Source organism: Poromitra crassiceps, assembly GCF_964638095.1.
Source record: "Poromitra crassiceps genome assembly, chromosome: 1".
NCBI classification, from domain to species: Eukaryota; Metazoa; Chordata; class Actinopteri; order Beryciformes; family Melamphaidae; genus Poromitra; species Poromitra crassiceps.
The window spans coordinates 15493767-15520930 of NC_139623.1; the positions used below are offsets into that span (position 1 = coordinate 15493767).

The 27164-nt window shown below is 46.4% G+C and overlaps 1 protein-coding gene across 1 annotated transcript in view; it reads left to right on the top strand.

Moving 5' to 3' along the window:
• Positions 1–2728: 2728 nt before the first annotated feature.
• ttyh1 (tweety family member 1) overlaps positions 2729–27164 on the top strand; it is a gene marked incomplete at both ends in the record, with an annotated part of 31201 nt that continues 6765 nt past the window's right edge. Inside the window, 10 exons of the mRNA XM_083642061.1 lie at positions 2729–2863; positions 10504–10733; positions 16269–16380; positions 18955–19286; positions 20041–20136; positions 20378–20450; positions 24423–24498; positions 24800–24855; positions 26137–26229; positions 26334–26426. Coding sequence (XP_083498187.1) covers positions 2729–2863; positions 10504–10733; positions 16269–16380; positions 18955–19286; positions 20041–20136; positions 20378–20450; positions 24423–24498; positions 24800–24855; positions 26137–26229; positions 26334–26426 — 1296 coding nt within the window. The remainder of the gene's footprint in view (positions 2864–10503; positions 10734–16268; positions 16381–18954; positions 19287–20040; positions 20137–20377; positions 20451–24422; positions 24499–24799; positions 24856–26136; positions 26230–26333; positions 26427–27164) is intronic.

A 27164-nucleotide genomic window follows, 5' to 3' on the forward strand; every position in this document is an offset into this window, starting at 1 on the left:
TAGATAAAAATGCAGCTGAATTCCCTCTCTGCCAAAGAGGCTTTTATACCCAGCTGAAGGAGATGGTTCCCGTCTTCAGCCTTTTCTCATTAGCTGTCTTACAAAATGGCCTCGTTCTGTACATTCAGACATTATGGAGTCTCATAGCCTGCAATTGATTTCATTCCCACGGCTGTCTGAGCTCATTGCAGACAGAACAATGAGGGAGAATCCTCCATTGCAAAATTATTCTCCTCTTTGTCTCCCTCTCAGAGGCCATGGTTGGGTGAGAGAGGCAGTGGTCTGTGCTCCACCATCTCTCTGCTTGTCTCTCCCTCTTCTCCCTAACATCGACTGGGAGCAAAATCACATTTATTTGCCTTTGGTTATGCAATGGTAATAACCGGCATGATAACAAGCTGGCAGGAGACATCACGTCAACTTGAGGCTTCCTCTCTGTGACAACCGCTGAGTAACTGCTGCTCTGGGACCAAAGCCCCCCATTTGCAACCCTCACCCCATTAATTTGCCTCAATAACTTTTTGGGTTGCAGTAGAGTCCTACCTCCATTTTAACATGATGTGTATTGATCGGTCACTGGTGTGGTTTCCCTCAGCCATTCATCTTCATTCAATGAATTCTGTTCTCTTCATCTGTAAGGAGTGACATCCCTGGAAGAGGACTTGTAGGATAGATGCTGCTATTGAAGCTGCTGATCCAGGCTTTTATTTTGATATTTCTGTTTGATCATGGGTTTCATATGGTGCATGGTGCTAAAATTAGCCTATAAGTCAACTATTATTTCTCACACTCAAAATCACTATTATTTTGTTCATCAAAGGAACTTATTTTTTATTTGACTCCATTCCGTCAGTGGTGGTGCTCACAGGTGGAGCAATTCAGTTTTGATTATGTGATTATTCTCATTCAAAAAGCCCTTACCCTCTCCAGAGTCTGATAAATGTACCGCATCGTCTTGGCTAAATCAAATTCCTATAATACATCTAATTGAATAAGCGCCTCTGTCTTGCTGAAGCCAGTATAAATGAGCATAAGGGAAGGCATCAAATGTTTATTGGATTGATGACTGTGGTATGTGAACCTAGTGGCACCAGACTACAGTATGTTGACACTGTTGGTGTGTGCTTGATAGATGCATGGCTCACAGTGTGTAAACCATTATGTTCACAATTTTATTAAGCAAAATGGAGTGCTGGCATTGATTTGATTTGTCAACTGGGCTGCTTATTGAGCGGAGCGGGCCTCTCGGGCCTGTGGGTGAGCTGTTAACTTGTTCTGGGCCATAACAGCCCCAAATCTGAATGGGAAATAGTCTGCCATTGACTGCTACTGTCTGCTGAATCAAAACTTTTCCCATGCATGTTATTATACACAATGACATTGACATGCGGTGGGTTGTGAGCGTCTGTGTACTGAGTCAATAGGGATAGTAGTAAGCCTCACACATGTAGAATGCTGTGTTTATTGAATGCTGGATTGAATAAATAACAGCTGCATTCAAAGAGCGTAAAAGCCAAGACAGGCCTTCAGTGCAAAAAAACCCCGTCAGACACAAATGCAGAATTGTATCCGTCGGTATCGTCGGCATTGAGCTGTGCTGCCGTATGAGCCGTTCTAACTAAACTTCAGTACTGTTGTTGTGAATGGACGTCTCTGTGCTGCCCTCCCTTAAGCTGTCTTGAAACACTCCTGTCTTAAAAGCTCCGATATTCTCTTAATCTACACAGCCAGTGTCGTGGGCCTATCTCCCCCCTGTTCCCCCTCTGCTCTTTCATTGTAATGAGGATTCCAGTGTGTGTTTGGGGCTAACCGGATTTGCCCTTTGTATTTACCCTACTCTCTCCCTCTTGGCCGGCTTTAGTAAGAGATGCTAATGCTAAGTGCTAAACAGCGTTTGATGATGGAGCGGAGCTATGAAGGCCGCCACATGCATCCTTCCTTCTATCTCTTCTTGGTACCCAATCTAAACCCTGTTCTTCTCCTGCGAAGCCCCCATACATCCCTTATATGATCCATACGGTTCCTATTCCTATAGTATACTCCCCTTTTTCAAAGGATAGGTTATGAGAGAGCTTTGGGAGTAGTAGCCAAGCTTGGTGCTAGTCAGTAAAGTAATCTCCCTATACAGTGTGGCAGGCTGTTGTATGCTGTTGCAACACACATCCATTGTTACACACATTGAATGCCTTTATGGAGCGAGAGTAGGGACAGGTAAAGGTTATAACATTCATATGAATGCAGGTGAAAAGATGACTTTATTTAGTCATTGCTTTATGTCATCTTTGTTTGAGCCTCTGCGCTTCTTGTTGGTTGATGTTGCCCGCAGGCACAGATCTAAGATCAGTGAAGGCCAAGTCCTCACCTTAAATATTGCAGGTAAAGCACAATGCTGAGCAACACTCTCCTCAGCCTCCTCTCTGAGTGAGGCGTGTGCGCTGATTTATGCTCCTTAGAGCTCATTTCAGCTAAACACGGCTGACATTTCAACCTTTACTGTGCTCAGGTGGTCACTGGCCGTAAATTGTTGGCGCTGTGCCTGGATGGAGGCGGGGGCAGTGCAGAGCAGGCAGTGACCTCTCTGTCCTCTCGGCTCTGCCACGGGCTGGGGAAGACCTTGGCTGTTCCTTTCCTCTTCCCCTCCTTCACTTCACATCATAACCGGCTGGCTACTCTGACTCCTCTCTCCTGCCTCCCACAGGGTGGAGGAGGGGACGATTGGCAGTAAAGCATGGCTGCCATGACAACGGTGCCCAGCTACACCCCTTCGCTGTGGGTGAGAGTGTGCCACACCCTCCCCCGGCTGGACCTCACCATGCAGATGAGGGACAACGTCTTCGTCCCCAACAGCTGGGAGTACCAGCAGGTAACTGACACCTGTCTCAACCAGCTGCACGTCTTCTTCTCTGTGTGTTCACTCTCGGTCTGAGGCCTCACATTGCGTAATAATGACAGATAAATTGCTCCATTCATAGTAATAACTGTACATTGTATCATAGTAATGATTCTGTAATTCATTGGGTAATTGTGAGTTATGGCCAATTTGCTCCACATTGAATTGTACTATAAATCCCTGAATGTTAACAATCCTCCGTGGAGTTATCGTAATTGCGTCGGTAGACCGTTTAAAAGACTTAATCAGGCCGGTTTATTGGCCTAATTATTGGCAGGAAGATAGTCCTAGACTCCTCTAAGGACCACTGACATGTTTCTGAACCCATCTCTAATGTTGCACCGTCTGTCAATCCACAAATCTTTTTTCACCTAATAATGCCTTTTTTAACCACAGTTTAGACGCGTTAATGTCGATCTGAGGGGCATGGTGACGTAGTGGTAGCGCTGTCGCCTCAAGAGCAAGAAGGCCCTGGGTTCGATTCCTGCCTGGGACGCTGTGGGCGCTGAGGGTGTGTCCCCATCCCCATGTCCTCAGTGCCTACTGCCTAGGTGGGCTCGTCAAAAGTGCCTTTCTACTGTATGTGGAGTTTGCATGTTCTCCCCGTGCTCCCTTGGGGTTGAAAACCTGGTTGCTAAAAACATGCAAAAAAAAGCCTATCTGAACTGTACTTAATCGTGGCATTATGCCACTCCTCTCGTGCAATCTGGTTTGTGTGAGTGTAACACAGGGGTGGGCAACATGTTTCTCCAGAGGGCCATACTGACTTACATCAAGTAAGTGAAGGGCCACACATTGGAGATCATACCTGCCAACACTCCCGAATTTTTCGTGGGAGTCTCCCTATTTTTAACCCTCTCTCCCGCTGTGATTGGTAATTTCTCGTTAATCTCCCGATATAATAGTGATACAAATCCAATGGCTGTAGCAGATGAGATTTACTAACATAATTCTGCCTTTTGTTGAGTTTTTGGGAGTTGTTTTGTTTTTCTTTGAGGACCGCATTTTGCCCATGTGTGGTGTAACAGATTCAGCATATGCAGTGTGAGCCCATTTAGCAGCCTACCACATTGGTACTGCATGGTACAGAGTCGTGCAGTTTTTGTTGCAAAATGCTGGGTTACATCCCTCTCTTCGAACAAACCACAAACAGGCTTATACAAACGCTCCAGCTAGCCGCACTGTAGCTCATGTGACTTTTCTGTGGTACAGAGAGGGGGACGCAAATTGTCCTCCAGAAGAGAAAGACAAAAGAGATTGAAAGTGCTCCGAGAGAGAATGAGAGAGGGAATGAGTAATGCAAGGAGGTTGATGAACAGAAGACTGGGCAGAGAGGGAGAGAGAGAGAGAAAGGGGAAAGCGAATGGGAGTGAGAGTGAGAGAAAGAGAAAGAGAGAGTGGCAGTGAATGTATTTAAGTAGGTCACAGATTATTAATAGAGATTCAGTGGCGTGGATAGAAAGAAAGAGAGAGGGGGGAGGGGGGAGAGAAAGAGAGAGAGCAGGCATGGGAGAATGTGGGGAAAGAGGGATGGGTGGGGTGGAGTGGTGCGGTGTGGAGAGAGACTATAGAGAACAGAGAGAGAGAGAGAGAGCTAAGGTGGAGGAATGGGGAGTGACAGACAGGCAGATGGAGAAGAGATAATACTGTAGAGATGTGTCGGAGCGAAATGCATTTCAGTAATGTTGACTTCATGCCATGGGCCCAGATCAAATGCGGCTCTGATATGGCTTAGTGACATTAATATTCACGACGCCATGCCTAGGGTATAGGCAGTGCAGAGAGTGATGGGTTAACCGTTAAAGCCATGCCTAGTGTATAGACAGTGCAGAGAGTGATGGGTTAACCGTTAAAGCCATGCCTAGTGTATAGGCAGTGCAGAGAGTGATGGGTTAACCGTTAAAGCCATGCCTAGTGTATAGGCAGTGCAGAGAGTGATGGGTTAACCGTTAAAGCCATGCCTAGTGTATAGACAGTGCAGAGAGTGATGGGTTAAAGCCATGCCTAGTGTATAGACAGTGCAGAGAGTGATGGGTTAAAGCCATGCCTAGTGTATAGAGACAGTGCAGAGAGTGATGGGTTACAGCCAGAGTTGGGGGTAACGCGTTACAAAGTAACGTGTTACTGTAATCACATTACTTTTGTCAGTAACGAGTAGTGTAAGGCACTACTGTACCTAAGTGCAGTAATCACATTACAGTTACTAATCAAACGCTTACCTCGTTACATGCGTACTAGTAAGATAAGTATAGAGAGAAAAGATCTCCGTTTTAGTAGCAGATCCTGTGTCCCATCAGACGGGTCATTTAACTGCACAGCAGAATCACCCATGGTGCCAACATTTCAACTTTGTATTAGCATGCAGAACAGCACTATTAGTCGACACATAGCTTATCAGATAACTGACATCATGCATATAGAACAATAAATAATTTTAACCTCCAAAACACATTGACAAACAAACAATTGACACAAAAACACAGTACCCCCAGGGCATGCTGGGAACTCCGCCCACTTTCCTCTTCCACGGGTTAAATTTCCCAGAAGGCTTTGCATAACTTCTTACACTCTGTTTTACAATTAAATCAGGCTAAAGAGTGTTAGATATCAATAATATGTATTTTAACACAACATGCAATTCTGGAATATCTGAATATTGGACAAAATTAAATTAAATTAAATGTAAACGTAAACCATAAGAGAAACCCACATACAGCGATGGGGTCTGTAAATACCCCTTGTAAATACAACGTGTTCTAGTGAAGTGGGCGCGGTGCGTATGTTCCGTAATAGTCTGCCAGCAATCTGCCTAAAAGCGCCGTCTTCTACAACAAGTTTTTGTTGCGCGGAAGGACAAGAATGTGAAACTGCAAACGCCCTGGACAGAAGCAGCTAGCTACGGTAGCCTACATAAACCTCTCAAAGCATCTGCAGTGGAAACATGCTAACACAAAGCTGGTTGCAGACCCAAGCTGAGTCGCCTGCCTCGACCCCAAGCAAGCAGCAACAGCTTGCTTTTCACCAGGTAACATCAAAATCAGAGATGGACAGGCCTGTTGCCTCCTCCTACATGGTAGAGGAAATGTTGCCAGTTTCAACAGTAGAATGAAATCGCCATTTTTCAGAAACATATTGAGCAAAATACAGATGGCAGGGAACGGACAGCCACCATCAGACAGGAAAAGTTTTGCAACCTACCTTACAGCCATGCCTAGTGTATAGACAGTGCAGAGAGTGATGGGTTAAAGGCATGCCTAGTGTATAGGCAGTGCAGAGAGTGATGGGTTAAAGCCATGCCTAGTGTATAGACAGTGCAGAGAGTGATTGGTTAAAGCCATGCCTAGTGTATAGACAGTGCAGAGAGTGATGGGTTAAAGCCATGCCTAGTGTATAGGCAGTGCAGAGAGTGATGGGTTAAAGCCATGCCTAGTGTATAGACAGTGCAGAGAGTGATGGGTTACAGCCATGCCTAGTGTATAGGCAGTGCAGAGAGTGATGCGTTAAAGCCATGCCTAGTGTATAGAGACAGTGCAGACAGTGATGGGTTAAAGCCATGCCTAATGTATAGGCAGTGCAGAGAGTGATGGGTTAAAGTTGAGCTGAACCCAAAAATGACTTATTTTCTTTTAGTTCAAATACCTGGGTATGCAGTGCACCTATTTAATAATGTATGCCAAAAGAATCACAAAAATTGAATTTCTTTAGTTTTTCACACTTTTTCACATCAAAAGTTAATTTTTCAAGATTTCATTCATAACAGTAATCTACAGTTTGCTGACGTCACCTAGTACTATCAAATTTCTACCCCATTTCAACCAATCATATCACGACATGGCAGCTGTCAATCAAATCTTCATTTCTGGATAATTTTCTCTTCCAAATGAAGGAGAAAATGGCGCCTAGTGCCTGTCATCTGACAGAATTTCTAGCCCATAAACTAACTACTAACTTGGCCAATTGTATGGAACATACAAAATAAATCAAACAGTAATGTCTGAGAATGCAAAGAAATGTAACTGGCTCGTTAAAACTTGCATTCCAGGAATATTGTCTTTACCGCAATAGCGATAATGGCGCGCGCCTGAGAGCCTGATTGTCAGGGGTCGCCCCTCGGAGATTCCAGGCGGGCGGGCAGCACCCATGCATCGGATTGTCCGCTCATTCCACACAGAAGTAGCTGGCTGCCTGGTACTCGGCGGATCCCACTCGCATAGCACGACAACACGCTGAATCCCACTCGATTTGGGGGTGGAACACGCCAGGATTGGCCAATGCCAAAGCCAGTCCCCAGAATTGTCAAATCAAATCATCAACATGCTACTATCACCTCTCAACCTGTCATCTCAGACACGTTATGTTTTCAGTCTGAAACGGACTCTGACCCACGTGCCACTTGGGCTCCGAATGGGTTCAGTTCGACTTTAAAGCCATGCCTAGTGCAGAGAGTGATGGGTTAAAGCAGGGGTGGGCAATTTTTTTTCTCCAGAGGGCTACTGACTTACATCAAGTAAGCGAAGGGCCACACATTGGACATCGTACCTGCCAACACTCCTGATTTTCGCAGGAGTCTCCCTATTTTTAACGCTCTCTCCCGTTGTGATTGGTAATTTCCCAATATAATAGTGATACAAATCCAATGGCTGTAGTAGATGAGATTTACTAACATAATTGTGCCTTTTATTGAGTTTTTGGGGGTTGTTTTGTTTTTCTTTGAGGACCTTGGGGGCCGGATTGAGATGGTCCAGGGGCCAGGTCCGGCCCTGGGGCCGCATTTTGCCCATGTGTGGGTTAAAGCCACGCCTAGTGTATAGAGAAAGTGCAGAGAGTGATGGGTTAAAGCCATGCCTAGTGTATAGACAGTGCAGAGAGTGATGGGTTAAAACCATGCCTAGTGTATAGAGAAAGTGCAGAGAGTGATGGGTTAAAGCCATGCCTAGTGTATAGAGACAGTGCAGAGTGTGATGGGTTAAAGCCATGCCTAGTGTATAGAGACAGTGCAGAGAGTGATGGGTTAAAGCCATGCCTAGTGTATAGAGACAGTGCAGAGAGTGATGGGTTAAAGCCATGCCTAGTGTATAGAGACAGTGCAGGGTGTGATGGGTTAAAGCCATGCCTAGTGTATAGAGAAAGTGCAGAGAGTGATGGGTTAAAGCCATGCCTAGTGTATAGAGACAGTGCAGAGAGTGATGGGTTAAAGCCATGCCTAGTGTATAGAGAAAGTGCAGAGTGATGGGTTAAAGCCATGCCTAGTGTATAGAGACAGTGCAGAGAGTGATGGGTTAAAGCCATGCCTAGTGTATAGAGAAAGTGCAGAGAGTGATGGGTTAAAGCCATGCCTAGTGTATAGAGACACTGCAGAGAGTGATGGGTTAAAGCCATGCCTAGTGTATAGAGACAGTGCAGAGTGTGATGGGTTAAAGCCATGCCTAGTGTATAGAGACAGTGCAGAGTGTGATGGGTTAAAGCCATGCCTAGTGTATAGAGACAGTGCAGAGAGTGATGGGTTAAAGCCATGCCTAGTGTATAGAGACAGTGCAGAGAGTGATGGGTTAAAGCCATGCCTAGTGTATAGAGACAGTGCAGAGTGTGATGGGTTAAAGCCATGCCTAGTGTATAGAGACAGTGCAGAGTATGATGGGCTAAAGCCATGCCTAGTGTATAGAGACTAGGGATGTTCATTTTGAAAAATTTCCAAAATCGATAATCGGTGAAAATTAACGATCAATTATCGATTATCGATCATATTAACACGTTCACTGCCAATGGCGAGTTGACTCGTCAAAAAAATTCCAACGGTTGACTGCCAATGACGAGTTGAGACGTCAAAAAAAAAAAAAAAAATCTTTTGACGGTGCTACGTGGATCAATGCCCCCCACGTCTCCTATAAAAATATTGGAGCCACCGAACGTCTACAACCCATTCCACCGACCCACTAAGTGGCGACAGTGCTCTCCATTCTAGAAAATGGATTGGCGAAAACGCTTTCGCGCTTGGGAGCTGGCGGTGGGGTTTTGCAAATTTGCATAATAGATTACGGGTGGAACACACTTTGAAACACGCAGCATAAATAAGACCAGAATCGCAAAAGCTTCATCAAAGCTCTCAGAACCCCAAGAAACGAGCGAGCCCATCCATCCAGACTTCCTCAAAGAGTGGCCGCCAGCAGACAGGCACAGCAGCAGCAAAGCAGTGAGCCTGGTGACGCGAGGTTACAGCAGCAACAGAAACGAGCTTGTGACACGCCCGCTGCAGCCAAGAAGAACACACACGGAGGGAGGAGTTTGAAGGAGAGGGGTGTTTCCTGCTGTTATGGAGGAAATTACTGTTCAAAACTATTGTTTAGATGTCTGACGTCTTACTGATGCCAAAAATGAATGGTTAAAGTGACTGTTCTATCGAATTTCACAAAAAGCCATTTATCTCAGAATAAATTTTCAGACGCTGAAACCATGCTGTATTCAAGTGCTAATGCCTACATAACTACTAACTCTACAAACTAACTCTTTTAGACAGAGAAAGCACACATTCTATTAGTTCTTTTGAGATATTGTGTGTTCACAAAATCCTAACAGAAACGAATCCTCGGCTCTTGAAAGATGAGCCAGAATCCTCAAAAAAACCCTCTGGCAGAAGCTAACTACAGTTTTGAAAAACGGCTGGCAGTGAATGTGTTAATACTTAGAAAATTTTCAATTTTCAATTTTCAATTTTTTTTTTTTTTTTTACAAAATGAATGCCTACGGCAGAAAATACGAAAGACAACGTGTTCTCCTCAATGAACTCTTTATTTCAATGTGTCTCCTCTCCAATGCTGCTGTCCCCGGTGTGAATTTCCCATGTTTAAAACAGTTTTGTTGGCACAAAGGCCCGTGCCCAGCCAGAAAACTAGAGACTATATGAAGCTCCACCTCACGTTAGTCGGCTGTGCAATGGAGTGGGGCGAGGAGGAACGAATTCCACCCAAACCTAGTCCAATTTTTTTTTTTTTTTTTTTTTTATAATAAAAAAATCGATCCAAATGCCACAGGATCGATTCCAATCCTTAACGATCAATTATCGATTTTCGATAATTGATGAACATCCCTAATAGAGACAGTGCAGAGTGTGATGGGTTAAAGCCATGCCTAGTGTATAGAGACAGTGCAGAGTGTGATGGGTTAAAGCCATGCCTAGTGTATAGAGACAGTGCAGAGTGTGATGGGTTAAAGCCATAGGAATGATAAGTATAGATGATCAGTATGCAGTAAAGAGTGATCTTATTATGAATTGTGTTAAATGCAGTACAAACTCATTCCTTTTGAAGGACACATTTCTGTGTGTGTGCGTGCGTGCGTGTGTGCGTGCGTGCGTGCGTGTGTGTGTGTGTGTGTGTGTGTGTAGTGGGAGCATGCAGTGTACCTGTGATTTTTGCTTGTTGCCTTTGATGCACATAATTCTCACACATTTCTAATCATCATCTGCTGGCACTAATGGGTGTGGGACAATATGACTAAGGCTATGGAATTGAACAGAATTAGTTGGTATTTTACCCTGTCATACTGCTCTTCTCCACATGTCAAAATGGAATTATTTTCAGATCCACTGACTCCCCTTCCTCTCCCCATTCTCTCAGACCCTGCTGGTTTTGTCCAGTGTGTCAGCCATTGCTCTCGTCCTCTCCCTCCTGGTGGTTCTCTCCTTCCTCATACACTACTGCTGCTGTCACCGTGGCGACCGGAGTGAGGGGTCCGAGGAAGAGGAGGAGGACGAAGACGCCAGCACGGGTCACGGATATGGCGGGAAGAAGGGGCGGGGCATCTGCTGTGTCACATGGGTGGCGGTGGCGGCTGTCACACTGTGCTGGTGAGAAGGCAGATTCATCATGAACCATAGTGTTCTTTATTGTATCGCAACGTCAGTAGGCTTTAGGTTCAGTGGTTCTCAATGTGGGGTCCTCGAGGGGGTCCCCAGCAAAATAGATGAATGAACCCTTTTCACAACAGCCATTTTGTGTTTAGTTTCAAGGCAGGGTATACACAGGTATCAGCCGTATAAGGTGCTTATAGTAGAGCGGATAAGCTCCCAAAAATAGAGGAATTATGCACTTTTTGAGAGAAATGTGAAATTTCACACATAGTTAGGGAATACCATAAGGTTTATTTTCAGATGTTGAGTGAATACCATAAGGTTTATTTTCAGATTGGGAGGGAAGTCAGATTTGACCAAAATTCCAAATTGGCCGCTATTTCCCAGCGTCTAATGTGCAAATGTGCAGTATGTTATATAATATGTTACAGTATAACAATTGTGCTCTTCTTCAAAAAAGCATGACATTTCTCACATAGTGAGTGAATACCATAAGGTTTATTATAGTGAGTGAATACCATAAGGTTTATTGTCAGATGTTGAGTGAATACCATAAGGTTTATTGTCAGATGTTGAGTGAATACCATAAGGTTTATTGTCAGATGTTGAGTGAATACCATAAGGTTTATTGTCAGATGTTGAGTGAATACCATAAGGTTTATTGTCAGATGTGGAGGGAATACCATAAGGTTTATTGTCAGATGTTGAGTGAATACCATAAGGTTTATTGTCAGATGTTGAGTGAATACCATAAGGTTTATTGTCAGATGTTGAGTGAATACCATAAGGTTTATTGTCAGATGTTGAGTGAATACCATAAGGTTTATTGTCAGATGTTGAGTGAATACCATAAGGTTTATTGTCAGATGTGGAGGGAAGGCGGATTTGACCTCAAATCCAAGATGGCTGCCATTCCCCCGAGTCCAATGTACAAATGTGCTTATAAAAATTGTGCACCTTTTCAGAGAAGCATGAAATTTCTTTCAAAAAGTGCACGATTATTGTGCTTATCCGCTCTACTCTTATGTGTTTATAAGAGATATAGTGTGCCTGGGATCCCGCGCAAGGGGTCCATGGGACACCAGCCGGGCAAGTCAACTGTCACCCGCAACCTCAGTCACTTATCATTCTTAACCTCATCAAAGTACAGTAGGCCAGAAACGGGTCCCAGATATTTGAGAACCTTTTAAGCGAGTTGGTTCTCAGGGACCTGAGTCTCTCCATCTGTAGAACAGAGATCATGTCCATCAGCCACACCTGAAAAGAAGGCGAAGAGGAGGACTTCCATTCCTTCAGAATAAGTCTTTTGGCGACAGTTGTCCCCAGTGTCAGAGATTGTTGCACAGCTGTAGGGAAGTTCAGAGAGGACTCCGAGCAGCCGAAGATGGCGAGATCTGCCTCCGGCTGTAGGGTTATTTTGTAGGCCTTGGAGTACCAGTCAAATATTTTGGCCCAGAATCCTGTTAATGAAGGGCAGAACCAAAAGGCATGACGTAGTGTACCCTCTGACACCTGACATGTAGAAGAGGTTTTGATCATAGTTTCTCTGTCATCTCTCTACCTACAATACAGAATGTCATGGAATTCATATCTGACGATAAATGTACTGTCAGATTTGGGTCAGAGAGACACAATCTCATCAAATATGGGTGTGTGTGTCTAATGTGGACTAATGTAGGGTCCTTGCTTTGAAAAATGTTGGGAATCACTGGATCAACAGCAACACTATGATTCACAAGACATCACCCTCCATCATCATCGTGTGTCACACAATCACCAATAGCTTAGGAAGACAGCACTATGGAAATATGACTGACACACACTGACTGCTGACCATGATGTTATGATGGTTACTGACCACAGCCCCATGATGTGTGTGTGTGTGTGTGTGTGTGTGTGTGTGTGTGTGTGTGTGTGTGTGTGTGTGTGTGTGTGTGTGTGTGTGTGTGTGTGTGTGTGTGTGTGTGTGCGTGCGTGCGTGCGTGCGTGCGTGTGTGTGTGTGTGTGTGCGGGGGGGGGGTTAAGGAATTCGGTGGTTCCCCATCAATGTGTGTGTCAGCTCAGGCGATGATCTCAGCTCACCCACCTACATTTACCCACCAGTGTTCCCCCTCGATCTGGTGACCATGCAGTCATCAAGTCACTACAATGATTCCAGGGATATGGACTTGAGTCTTGTGACTTGGACTTGAGTCAACTTGAGTCACTGCTTTGATGACTTGCAACTTGACTTGTTGACAGAAAATAAATGACTTGAGACTAGACTTGGACGTGGAAGTTAAAGACTTGCGACTTGACTTAACTTCAGACATGATGACTCAAATGACTTGTTTGTGTTCAATTTATGTTTTTAGTTTAAATATTACATATTAAATATTAAAATATTCAACATTGTCAATGTTCACATTACAAGTGTCTGTGTAACGTTACCCAGTATGCAAATGGTAATGGCATTGTCATGACTGGATGACTACCCTGTCAGTCAAGCTCCTCGCTATCTGATGTTTTGTTTTGTTTTTTCAACAAGAAGCACTCGCTACTACTGAACACCCTTTGACCTTTTTTTTTATTTTTCTCCCATTTTCTCCCCAACTGTGCTTGGCAAATTCCCCCTGATCTCCCAGTCGTTGCTTCACCCCCTCTGCCGATCTGGGGAGAGTTGTAGACTAGCACACGCCACCTCCGATATATGTGCAGTCACCAGCTTCTTCTTTTTCACCTGACGGTGAGGAGTTTCACCAGCAGGACGTAGCACGTGGAAGGATCACGCTATTGAGGAATAATGTCAACGTTCGACTATTTTTTTTTCTTCAATTTTGACAATATATGAATAAAACACAAAACAAGCTCAGACAAAGGAAAATAAAGGGAAAAAACATGCGTATAATATCAACAGTCATAATGTGATGCTACCTGTTGCACAGCTGCAGGGAAGCCCAGAGAAGTCTCCGACAACGTCCGACTAGCTTAAACAGCCATAAAGTGCAGTGATTGCAGAAATAGACTCAATAACAACAATTCAACAAGTACAGGAGTATGCAACAGTTGAGTTTCTGTGTGGAAAATATGTTTTTGCCGTTGGAGGAGTTGTCTGTCAAGGCAAGTAAACCCGCCCAACCTCCGCCCATTGCAAAGACTGGGAGAAGGCTTCAGGTCAGAGACGGGAACAAAGAAGGAAATGAAATGTGAGTTCACGTGACCGGCTGGTTTACCAGGCTACAGACGCCCCACCAGCCTCACGTGACCGGCTGGTTTACCAGGCTACAGACGCCCCACCAGCCTCACGTGACCGGCTGGTTTACCAGGCTACAGACGCCCCACCAGCCTCACGTGACCGGCTGGTTTACCAGGCTACAGACGCCCCACCAGCCTCACGTGACCGGCTGGTTTACCAGGCTACAGACGCCCCACCAGCCTCACGTGACCGGCTGGTTTACCAGGCTACAGACGCCCCACCAGCCTCACGTGACCGGCTGGTTTACCAGGCTACAGACGCCCCACCAGCCTCACGTGACCGGCTGGTTTACCAGGCTACAGACGCCCCACCAGCCTCACGTGACCGGCTGGTTTACCAGGCTACAGACGTCCAACCAGTCGCTTCTTTTAACCTGACAGCAAGGAGTTTCACCGGCAGGATGTAGCATGTGGGAGGATTACGCTATTCCCCCCAGTTCACCCCCCCCCCCCAGAACAGGTGCCATGTTCGACAAGAGGAGGCACTAGTGCAGCGGCCAGAACTCATACCCCACCGGCTTCCTACCTGCAGACACGGCTAATTGTGTCTGTAGAAACGTCTGACCAAGCTGGAAGTACCGCTGCCGGGAATTGGACCCGGGTCTCTGCGGTGGTTGGCGAGTGCTTTTACCACACTACACACCCCCTCTTTTATAAAGTTATTTGTCTTTTGATTAATTACATTTATTTAACTGAATATCAATAATTATAATACAAATTTAATTCATTGTCACACTTTTTGAACTGTTAGATAAATTGGCCTATACAGGGGTGGCCAAACCTTTTAAACTTTAAAATGGAAAAACGTTTTTAGCATTTTATTTTTTTTATTTTTCTAAATTCATGGCGGGCCACTTAAAAACGGGCAGCGGGCCGCAGTTGGCCCGCGGGCCGTAGTTTGGCCACCCCTGGCCTATAATATTATTATATAGGCACTAATACCAAGTCTTCCCTCTTTATAAAGACCGGATACTACAGGTAAGACTGTAGGAGAGTTTGTTTTTTTGTTTGTTGTTGTTGTTGTGTGTGTGTATTCTTTTTTTGGGAATAACTGAGGACTCCACTTGACTTGACATAACGTGTGACTTGACTTGCCCAAGCAAAAATGACTTGGGACTTGGACCAAATGACTCGAGTCACATGTCTGGTACATTGTCCTCACTGTGTACGTTATACAGGAATGCTACTTGACATCTGTCCAAGACACTCTCATATCACAGCTGAAGTGAAGTTTAAGTGGGAAGCTATGTGACAAATGGTGTGGTGTAATAGCACAATTTAATGCTTCAGCACCGCTACTTATTATATTCCAGTCCACTCCCACCATAGGCTTGTGGTTTTATATGCAATACTGACTGACACCATAGTGCCTATTACAGAACATAATGTACTGTAGGTCTGAGTTCAGCTGTCATGATGATGTCATCATACAGTGTATGCAGAGGTTGATGTGGCTCATGTCTCCCCCCCATGGCCTGCAGTGTAGTCACCTCTTTCTGCGTTGCTTGTGACCTCTCTGTTGGGGGTAGGATGAAAGAAATAATGCCGCAGTTTACCTCTTGGAAATATTTAATGTGACAGTGACGCCCTTTCCCCCGGATAGCACTAACACTGTGTATATTATTTGAAATGCAGCTGTATTTTAGACAGTGTATGTAGCTTGCAATGCAGCTTGCAATGCAAAGCACAGGCTTGCGTGCGCACACACACACACACACACACACACACACACACACACACACACACACACACACACACACACACACACCTCTTTTCCCCCTTGCTTGCTCTAATCTGGGTCACACTTTGTGGGAGATTGGGTCATACCATTCCTCTCGGGTTTGAGGGGATTTGATGAACATCTGGTCCGAGCCTTAATCTGAATGATATGAATGACAGAAAGACGTGTCAATATGTTAATCTGAATATGTGAATGACAGAAAGACGTGTCAATATGTTAATCTGAATATGTGAATGACAGAAAGACATGCCAATATGTTGCTAGCGTTATTTGTAACATTTCTAATATTTTTGTCTGTTGAAGGCCAACAGTCTAGGGCTACAGACTGTTGTTTTTCATTATCTGCTTATTCCTTCCCCTGCGCTTGGCTGTTGGTTCACTCATCTAGAGCACGCATATCGCATCCTCGCCAATTCTATATTGTTGTCTCAAATTCATTTAAAATTGACATACACACTGAATTAAACATTACTTGTATGCCCCCCATGTCTCTTCTTCTCTCTCCCACACTGTTTTCATGTCTCCCCCCCCCCCCCCCCTCTCTTTTTTTGTTGCAGTGTTGCCATAGGCGTTGGTTTCTACGGCAACAGTGAGGCTAATGATGGGATGTATCAGTTGACCTCGTCTCTTCTCACAGCCAATTATACGCTAGCTTCCATCGATATGCTGGTGAGTGCTGCTGCACGCAAGGAAAATGCCAGGCACATGCAGAATATATAACTGGTTTTGAGAGAGAGAGAGAGAGAGAGAGAGAGAGAGAGAGAGAGAGAGAGAGAGAGAGAGAGAGAGCCTCCGATGTGAAAGTCATGAACGCACGTTGGTGGGTAATTGTGGTACGCCTTTTACGCCGGTTTAGCAGGCAACCCGCCTCCACTTGAAAGCGTCGGAGCAGCAAGCCGGAACAGTGCGAAATTCTGCGAATGCTTCATAAAAAAATTACAGGGGAAATCACCTCATGCAGCAAGAAGGACAGTGAAAGTAAAAAAAGTAGCCTATACAATCATGCGCCAGGAGGAATGCTCCGTGCCTGTATTATGTTAGGCTTGATAGGGGTAAACATCAATAGGCTTTATGCTCAAACGATGTTGACATTAGTAGCCTAGGTAAAATTAACGGATATAATACGCTTCAGAGGACTATAGCTGTATACCATACTATACTATAGCGAGTTGGTCTGACGATATTCCCTCTGGAAACCAGCTCCAGAACTGCAATCTGTCTAGCTAGCCACTTGTGCATTCCCTACAAAAACTACTAACGTTAAGTAGTCATGTGCATTTATAGCCTATACTATTCCCCCGACGAATAGTCTCTTAGAACAGACGAGTTGGCTTCCGCAATTTTCAAATGCTTCCGCCATACCGTCTGTACTTCGTGGGGGAGAATCATGCACCAACCGGAATGGGAAGCAGAAAGGCGGGTCTTCCGCTCATTAGTCCAATCAGAATCCAATATGCCGGCAGAAAGGCGGGTCTTCCGCTCATTAGTCCAATCAGAATCCAATATGCGCATTCGCGTGTCGTGATTGGTCGGATTCCGTAGAACTTCCTTCCAGTCTGAAGGTTTTTTTCCCAACTTCCTTGTGCATGTTCTGGGGGTGTAACGTACAGACTGTATATAGCTGCATTCGCCGGATGTAGATGATACAGTCTGTTTTAAGAGACTACCCGACGAACGTTATGCAGACTGCGGTTGTTTGATATGCGGGCGTCGTCTTTCAGAACGGAGTAGGCTACGGACGCTAATTAGGCTACTTAATGGGAATAATTTGCTTTACACAAAAATGGAACCAAAAGATAAGAATTAGCCTTGTACCTAATAGGCTACATGATGGTGCATGATGCATCCATAAAGTCGCTCAGATGAATATTGAAAGCCTGGTTACCATGCTGCATGTGGACAACACTTTCGTGTTTTCTGCACCTGCACAGCTGCACCTCGTTGGCTGGCATACATCAGCGATGTTTGGTTGTTGAATGAATTACACAAGGTGACACCATATCGATCTGCTTAGTCAGTGAATTTACTTCTATGAAATGTGTTGTATAAATAAAGTTGGCTTTCCCTGAATGCAATTCATGCAACACTTCGCTGCCAGAAAGTCGGCAGATGCACTCCGCGGCGGAGCCCGTTTTGATATTAAGCCGAGTCCGCCCACCATGCGAGTGCATATCCTCCCTGCTCAGCGGACTAGCAGAAGGAGGGAAGTCTTGGTTGTTGAATGAATTTGTTCATCATACAGTAGGGCTACACTAACCTATGAAAATATTCATTTGGGCTAGGAGGAGCTGGAAATCCCTCCGCTCGCCTTTCAATCCGGGAGCAGGGGATTTCACCTGAAAGCACACCGCAGGACGAGAATGTGGTGGTGCTGCTCTGCTTGGCTCTGTGTGAAAGCAATTTCTGTGGTGAGGCGGCTGGCTTTGCGGGACTCCTGAACTGCAATTTTGCGCGATCTGAGAGAGAGAGAGAGAGAGAGAGAGAGAGAGAGAGAGAGAGAGAGAGAGAGAGAGAGAGAGAGAGAGAGAGAGAGAGAGAGAGAGAGAGAGAGAGAGAGAGAGAGAGAGAGAGAGAGAGAGAGAGAGAGAGAGAGAGAGAGAGAATGTTTACATGTGGTTTTCTTGAGAGAGTGTCAAGTGCGATATCGATCTCCCTGTGGACTGCTGTGGTCAGATGTGGTTTCTGTGTAACACTGCTGAATGTCCTCTTTCCACTGCTCTCTGGAAGTTAGAGCGATAGAGAAATGTAAAAGATCTGTTCATACAAAAAACTAGCATCCCATTATTCGAGTGTGCCATCCCTCTTCAACCTTTCTCTCTTCAAGCATCAGCTCTATAGACGCTTTTCAACACGACAACATACAGTCAACATTCTAAATTGCCCCCCAGCTAACTTCCTGTTGCAGCGTTTGCTAGTATAATAACTGACAGGACATGAGCTAGGTTCCAACCTGTTCCCTAGCAACACAATTCTGTGAAAACCATCTATAGTAGGTGAGGTGGAAAGAGACAAAATAATAGGCACACATATGACATTTGACAGCATAGCATGACCTAGGATTTTGCAGTCCTGATGATCAACTATGTTCGTTATTAGCAGACCGTGGCACCAAAATGCCCCCAACACCCTCAGTCCTCCATCTGCATAACACAACAACTCTTCCACGTGATGAGCTATGAACTATGAGCATCATCATCTCTATCATCCCACGTAACACTGCGCGTCCTCTTCCTTCCTCCCCAGGTTTCAGACACAATTACTGGGCTGCAGCTGTCTGTCTCCGGCCCGCTGACCACAATGGAGGAGCTGTTTACTGGCAGTAAGCCCTTCATGGTGTCGACGCGGAACTGCCGGAGGTTGTCTGAGAACGTGATCAACCTCCTCTCGTCTCTCTCCCTGGCCCGCTCCAGTGCCGGCGGAGGGCTGGGGAACGACAGCAGCAGCGGGGCGCCCATCGCGGCCCTCACCCCGGTTCCCCCCTCTGTGGCTCCTACTATGGTGCCTGCTGGCATCATGCCCAACCCCTTCTCACCCGGCTGGGCCGCCAACACTCTGATGGTCAATGAGGACTACAGGTGAGGCAGCGGGGCTGGAGCAGCTATATGTTGATTGTTTTTTAACCCCATGGATTCCCAGATTACCGGCCACCTGGCTTTGAGACTCGACTGTCAAAGGGTGCAGATTTGTTTTTGGGAGTCATGTGACATGTCATAAGATCTTCTTTTACTGTTCCTACAGTTTTCATTGCTTTGCAGCTCATTTAAAGGTTAAAAAACGACTAATTAAGTTCCACTAGAAGTGATGTGACTTTGTTTATAATGGTGTTTAATGTAATGAAATATGTTGCATGCAGAGCTTACATGGTGTGTGGTGCGTCCAGGTAGTACAGTGGTAGATTTCCTGCCTTCCAACACAAAGGTCGCAGGTTCGAGCCCCGTATTGCCTCCGCCTTGGTCGGGTGTAGATTCAGGCACTATTGGCTGTGTCTGCGGGTGGGAAGCCGGATTAAGAGTGTGTCCTGGTCGCTGTACTAGTGCCTCCTCTGGTTGGTCGGGGTGGGTGTTCAGCAGGGAGGGGAACTGGGAGGAATAGCGCGATCTTCCCACGTGCTACGCCCTGCCGGTGAAACTCCTCACTGTCAAGTGAAAAGAAGTGGCTGGCAACTGCACATGTATTGGAGGAAGCATGTGCTAGTCTACAACTCTCCCCATATCGGGAGAGGGGGTGGAGGAGCAACGACTGGGGTAGCAGGGGGAATTGGCCAATTTTCAAAAAACTTGATAAAAGAAAAGCTTACATGGTGTGTGTGTGTGTGTGTGTGTGTTGTAGGTGGCTGTCATACGTGTTGTTGCTGCTGCTGGACCTCATAGTGTGTCTGTTCATCCTGCTCGGACTGGCCAAGCAAGCCCGCTGGCTCCTCATCCTGTAAGCACGCACGCGCGCGCACACACACACACACACACACACACACACATGCACGTACGTACGTACGTACGAGCACGCGTACACACACACACACACACCCACGTACGAGCGCGCGCACACACACGCACGTACGAGCACGCGTACACACACACACGCTGTGTTGTGCCTTTATACATAGAGCAAACAGTGGGTGGAACATCAGAGTGTCTTCTTGGCTGAAGTGTGTGTGTTGTACCCCCAGGATGACGGTGCTGGCCTGGCTGGCCCTGTTCCTGAGCTGGGGCTCCCTGGGCCTGGAGACGGCCACTGTGGTGGTGAGTAGGTCCAATACAAGCGCTCTAAAGCCCGGGGCCCGGGCTGGCAGAGGGGAGGGGCAGGAGGGCTTATGGGAGTGAATGGCTCTATCATGGCAGGCTATTGCTGAGGGAAGAGAGCTTTAGGGGGCTGACCCGCCATGGCAGGCCAAAGGGATGTCAGGAATCCCATGCTGCGAAGAGCCTGGCTCTAGAACAGACCATCGTGTGTGTGTGTGTGTGTGTGTGTGTGTGTGTGTGTGTGTGTGTGTGTGTGTGTGTGTGTGTGTGTGTGTGTGTGTGTGTGTGTGTGTGTGTGTGTGTGTGTGTGTGTGTGTGTGTGTGTGTGTGTATCTCCATTGTGCTAAACTGTGAAAAGACCTGCCTCCTAGGGAACGCTGCAGTCATGGCAGAGGACCAAAATGGCAGGGAGAAATGGGGCAGAGATTAAAGATTCAATGTGCGTGTGCATTTGTGAGCAAAGTGTGTTTGTGCATGAAAGTGCATGTTTGCATGTAAGTGTGTGTTTGCCAGTGCGGGGGTGTTTGGCTTTGAGAAGTAAAGATGGAATATGAACAGAAGTGCTTTCAGCAAGAGTGAGGAGCGAGAGAGAGAGCATCTTATGCTCTCTTTAATGGAGAGAGAGGGGGAGAAAGTGAGTGAAGGAGTGAGATGGAGAGATGGAGAGAGAGAGAGAGAGGATAAACCATCAGCTTGTTCAGTGCAAGGCTTGAAGCCGTTGCTGCACCTCTGCTCCCAGAAGCTTAACAGCCCTGCTGCACTACAGCCATCAGCTGTCAGCCATTGAAGCAATGACTCCTTTAGCAGCACTGAAAGAGGCTCCACTGCTCGCGTTGTGTTGCATCCAAGCAAAAGAATCACAGAGGTTCAATTCTCCATGGCTGACGCACGCCTTCTCCTGCATGGAAATATGCTGAACTGATTGTTTTCTGGTGAATCCCATTCAAAAGTCACCACGCTCTGTGTGCAGCAGGGAGAACCACGCTCTGTGTGGAGCAGGGAGAACCACGCTCTGTGTGGAGCAGGGAGAACCACGCTCTGTGTGGAGCAGGGAGAACCACACTCTGTGTGGAGCAGGGAGAACCACGCTGTGTGTGGAGCAGGGAGAACCACGCTCTGTGTGCAGCAGGGAGAACCACGCTCTGTGTGCAGCAGGGAGAACCACGCTCTGTGTGCAGCAGGGAGAACCACGCTCTGTGTGGAGCAGGGAGAACCACGCTCTGTGTGGAGCAGGGAGAACCACGCTGTGTGTGGAGCAGGGAGAACCACGCTCTGTGTGCAGCAGGGAGAACCACGCTCTGTGTGGAGCAGGGAGAACCACGCTCTGTGTGTGGAGCAGGGAGAACCACGCTCTGTGTGGAGCAGGGAGAACCACGCTCTGTGTGGAGCAGGGAGAACCACGCTGTGTGTGGAGCAGGGAGAACCATGCTCTGTGTGCAGCAGGGAGAACCACGCTCTGTGTGCAGCAGGGAGAACCACGCTCTGTGTGGAGCAGGGAGAACCACGCTGTGTGTGGAGCAGGGAGAACCATGCTCTGTGTGCAGCAGGGAGAACCACGCTCTGTGTGCAGCAGGGAGAACCATGCTCTGTGTGGAGCAGGGAGAACCACGCTCTGTGTGGAGCAGGGAGAACCACGCTGTGTGTGGAGCAGGGAGAACCACGCTGTGTGTGGAGCAGGGAGAACGTCAATGCAGATGGCAACGCTGGTAGTGGAGCTGTAACATTAGAGATGGGCACAGAGAAAGCTGGTATTGAAGCTGTAACATTAGAGATGGGCACAGAGAAAGCTGGTAGTGGAGCTGTAACATTAGAGATGGGCACAGAGAAAGCTGGTAGTGGAGCTGTAACATTAGAGATGGGCACAGAGAAAGCTGGTAGTGAAGCTGTAACATTAGAGATGGGCACAGAGAAAGCTGGTAGTGGAGCTGTAACATTAGAGATGGGCACAGAGAAAGCTGGTATTGAAGCTGTAACATTAGAGATGGGCACAGAGAAAGCTGGTAGTGGAGCTGTAACATTAGAGATGGGCACAGAGAAAGCTGGTAGTGGAGCTGTAACATTAGAGATGGGCACAGAGAAAGCTGGTAGTGAAGCTGTAACATTAGAGATGGGCACAGAGAAAGCTGGTAGTGGAGCTGTAACATTAGAGATGGGCACAGAGAAAGCTGGTAGTGGAGCTGTAACATTAGAGATGGGCACAGAGAAAGCTGGTAGTGGAGCTGTAACATTAGAGATGGGCACAGAGAAAGCTGGTCGTGGAGCTGTAACATTAGAGATGGGCACAGAGAAAGCTGGTAGTGAAGCTGTAACATTAGAGATGGGCACAGAGAAAGCTGGTAGTGGAGCTGTAACATTAGAGATGGGCACAGAGAAAGCTGGTAGTGAAGCTGTAACATTAGAGATGGGCACAGAGAAAGCTGGTAGTGGAGCTGTAACATTAGAGATGGGCACAGAGAAAGCTGGTAGTGGAGCTGTAACATTAGAGATGGGCACAGAGAAAGCTGGTAGTGAAGCTGTAACATTAGAGATGGGCACAGAGAAAGCTGGTAGTGAAGCTGTAACATTAGAGATGGGCACAGAGAAAGCTGGTAGTGGAGCTGTAACATTAGAGATGGGCACAGAGAAAGCTGGTAGTGAAGCTGTAACATTAGAGATGGGCACAGAGAAAGCTGGTCGTGGAGCTGTAACATTAGAGATGGGCACAGAGAAAGCTGGTAGTGAAGCTGTAACATTAGAGATGGGCACAGAGAAAGCTGGTAGTGGAGCTGTAACATTAGAGATGGGCACAGAGAAAGCTGGTAGTGGAGCTGTAACATTAGAGATGGGCACAGAGAAAGCTGGTCGTGGAGCTGTAACATTAGAGATGGGCACAGAGAAAGCTGGTAGTGAAGCTGTAACATTAGAGATGGGCACAGAGAAAGCTGGTAGTGGAGCTGTAACATTAGAGATGGGCACAGAGAAAGGGAGGAGGGTGAGTTTGAGAGTGAAAGTGTAAACACAGTCAAAGTGAAAGTCACTAACGTGCTGATGTATGAGAGCTGGACAGTGTTCAGCTGAAAGGCCACACCACAACACTAGTGTGCCGTGTCCCTGCAGTGACATTTGTTGGACAAAACACCATAGAGAATGTTTGTATGACGCTGATAGAGGATTGTCCACTTTTTCAGCTTGGCGGGTGAAGTTTGGCTGGGGACAGACAGGCACTGGACGAGACTGTTTTGGCTGGAGCTGGTGGGGGGTAACAGGGGGTGGGAAGGGGGGTTGCTAAAGGGTGGCTGTTTTTCTGCACTTCTGTCTTGTTTAAGTGTCCCAGTGTCATGTGGAGATGTCCCAGCAGGGCCTGTGGCTCCAACACAGAGCAGCTCTGTCTCTGGCCGCTGACGGGGACACAAAGGGCCAGCTGTGGGCCTGCCCACTTTCTGCTGTCCCCACCCGGGCCCTCCCTTTCCCCTCAGGCCCAGCCTGAATGTGGGGCTCTCGCTCCCTCTTCTGGTGGGGGCCATCTCATGCTGTGTGTATCTGTGTGTACCATCTCATGCTGTGTGTGTTTGTGTGTACCATCTCATGCTGTGTGTGTTTGTGTGTATCTGTGTGTACCTCTCTCTATAGTGTGTACATTCTCCAAGTGTGTATCTAGCAGGTCAAAACAGAAGGCAGTGCAGAGAGATGGTGTTTGGTAGAGAGGGGAAAGAGAGATGTCAGATGTCAGAGTAGGCCTATCCAGGACAGCATGGGATTCAGCCAGCAGCAAATCAATATGTCAGATATCTGAGGAGGTAAGTCAGTCAGTCAGTCAGTCAGTCAGTCAGTCAGTCAGTCGGTCAGTCAGTTGGTCAGTGTGTCTCCACTAACATTTCCCTTGTGATCACTTCCTCCTCCTTCCACCATCCCCTGCCCCGCTGGTTTTTTCTTTGGCCATCTTTCTCCCCTCTGTACTTTCTGCTCTCCTTCTCACTCTTCCTGCTTTGCCAGGCTCTCAGTGACTTCTGCTCAGATCCAAACACGTTTGTCCTCAACTCCACCCACTTCAACTCTGGGACCAGCTCAGGTACAGTAGACTCTACCGAGTAGACCTTTACAGTACTCTACTACTACTCTACTGAGTAGACCTTTACAGTGCTCTACTTCTACTCTACTGAGTAGACCTTTTATCTCTGTCCGAGCGACAACCTCTGAAAGTGCTAGTGACTGTTGTTTGCTGTTACTCCCATGCGGTTCATCCCCCCCCCCCCCCCAGCTCTGCCTATGTCAGCAGATCCGAATATAATGACAAAGTTAAATGTTCCCACACCTTTGCTATTGTCTAGGCTACTGATCTGTTGTGCACTGGTTTTCTGTTGGCCATTCAGATGTGTTGGATTATTACCTGACCTGCAACAGGCGCATGAACAGTCCATTCCAGCAGGTAATTTGTCCTCTGTCAGTCACGTGTCTTGTAGTAGTTCAGTGTCTGGCTCAAGGACAGTTCCACAGGACACACCTGTTGATGGAACCATTGGCCGCTATGGGCATCAAACCTGTAACCTTCCAGTTATAGGGGGACGTTGTCCAACCTGCTGCCTTGCGTTCATAGAGAGCCCCAGGAACGAGTCCGGAAAACATCGATGCTAACACTTCCTGGTTCTTCACTGTTTTCGCTTATGGGATTTTTGAATGTGTTTTGGGCGCGATGCTTCTAATAAGGTATCTGGGCAACGCAAGCTTAATCAAACGCGAAACCAGTGTTCAGTAGGATAATCTTCACACATGAGGACCACTTTTATGAGTTTTTAAGCTTTTACGTGCCGTTAAAAGGGCGGCTAGCTAGCAAACGGCTAAATGAGACTACACTGTTGAGTCGACGGGGATATTATACGTCAATAACGTCATCACTTCAAAGGACGAACACGGAAATTCGCTTTCCCTCACCTGGTTCAGCCCGGGGTAATCAGTGCACAGCAGCACACACATCACAACAACAGTCCAGGTTGAGTGGTGATGTGACGGGGAAGCCTATGCGACACTGTGTGTAGTCCTGGATTAGCTGAAAGTCATGAAAGTGGTCCTCATGTGTGAAGATTATCCGGCTGAACACTCGTTCACGTTTGATTAAGCTTGCATTGCCCATAGACCTTATTTGAAGCATCGTGGCAAAAACTCATTCAAAAATCCAATAGGCAGAAACAGTGAAGAACCAGGAAGTCCGGGACTTCCGCGTTCCGACTACAAAAATACGTCATCCCTGGGGCTCTCTATTAATGGAGATTATAAGAATGATTATAGCAGTCTATTTTAAGGCTTGCTTTATGCAGTGAATCAACACTAAATCCCATTTTTGAGCTGTAAACATGGTCACATGGCTTCTTTATAGTGACTTGCATTAATCCTCTACTTAATTTATAAAAAAAAATATATTAAGCCCTGCATCTGCTTCTAGGCCTAGGGGAATAAATCTGTTATTGCACTGCTTTCTATGGGCTGAAACTTTCATCTGTCTCGCACTTTTGGCGACATCTCAGTAAGTGAGGTCAAGGCAGTGTCAAATGCTTTGCGCTCAGACATTTTTTTATTGCACCAAGTAGAGACGGGTGTTGGAAACCGTGTGTTACACACTCTTTAAAATCATTAGCCCCCTAGAGAAAGATTTTGGTATATTACAGCAGTAATCTTAAATATAAACTTCAATCCCACTGACTGTTGGTTCCAGCTGCTGACCCAGTCACAGAGGGCGCTGTCCAGCATTCACACGCACCTCTCCAGTCTGGACAGAAACGCTCTCCCACAGTTTCCCAAAGCTGAGGTATGTTAGAATGTGTAACAATGCAGTGAAAGACACTAAATGGCTCTGGGATGCAGTGTCCTTCTGATCATTTTCTCACACACAGTAATGTTTTGTCAATGTAGAAATCACTCAGGGAGGTTCAGCAGATACTCAACTCCACAGAGGGCAACTTTCATCAGCTGGTGGCACTGCTGAACTGTCGAGGTCTGAATAAGGTGAGTCTAGGCTCAGACTAACTCATGTACATTCATGTATATTGCTGCTGTATCTTTTTCCCGACTGGCCATACTGACATTTGTTATTGCGTTTGTTTTCATTGTCTTGTCTTTATACTCTGTTCTGAGATTATATTAGTTTTGAGATTTATAAACATATTGCTTTGCACGGTCTTATATATCCTATATACAGTACATTATACCTTGCACTGTTTTAGTAATGGAGTCCCCCAGCATAAGAAGTTCACACGTATACTTCAATCATGAGAGACCAGTGGGTAAAATTTAACAAGCAAGTACCCTAGAGAAAGAGGTAAACTCTAAGCGGGATATTGGTATATTACAGCAGTAATCTTAAATATAAACTTAAATCCCACTGACTGTTGGTTCCAGCTGCTGACCCAGTCACAGAGCTCAGGTACATATATATACATGTGTATATATATAATATATATATATATTATATATTCAGCAAATGGCATGGCAACTAATTTGGCGTATGACTCCATGATAAGATGTCGCTCCTTTTGTGGTGAGAGAGGAGGGCATCGGTGCAGACTAGGATAGAGAATCCCCCCTTCCTGTGGGAATTCTTCAGGAGTCAAAATGTTGGTGGTGGACTGGGGAGGTGGGTGGGGCGAAACAACAGCTCCAGTGAAGACGAACAGCCCGAGGTGCGACTAGCCGCTGAGGTGATCAATCCGGAAGAGGATGGTGACGTGGTAACCTCGGCATATA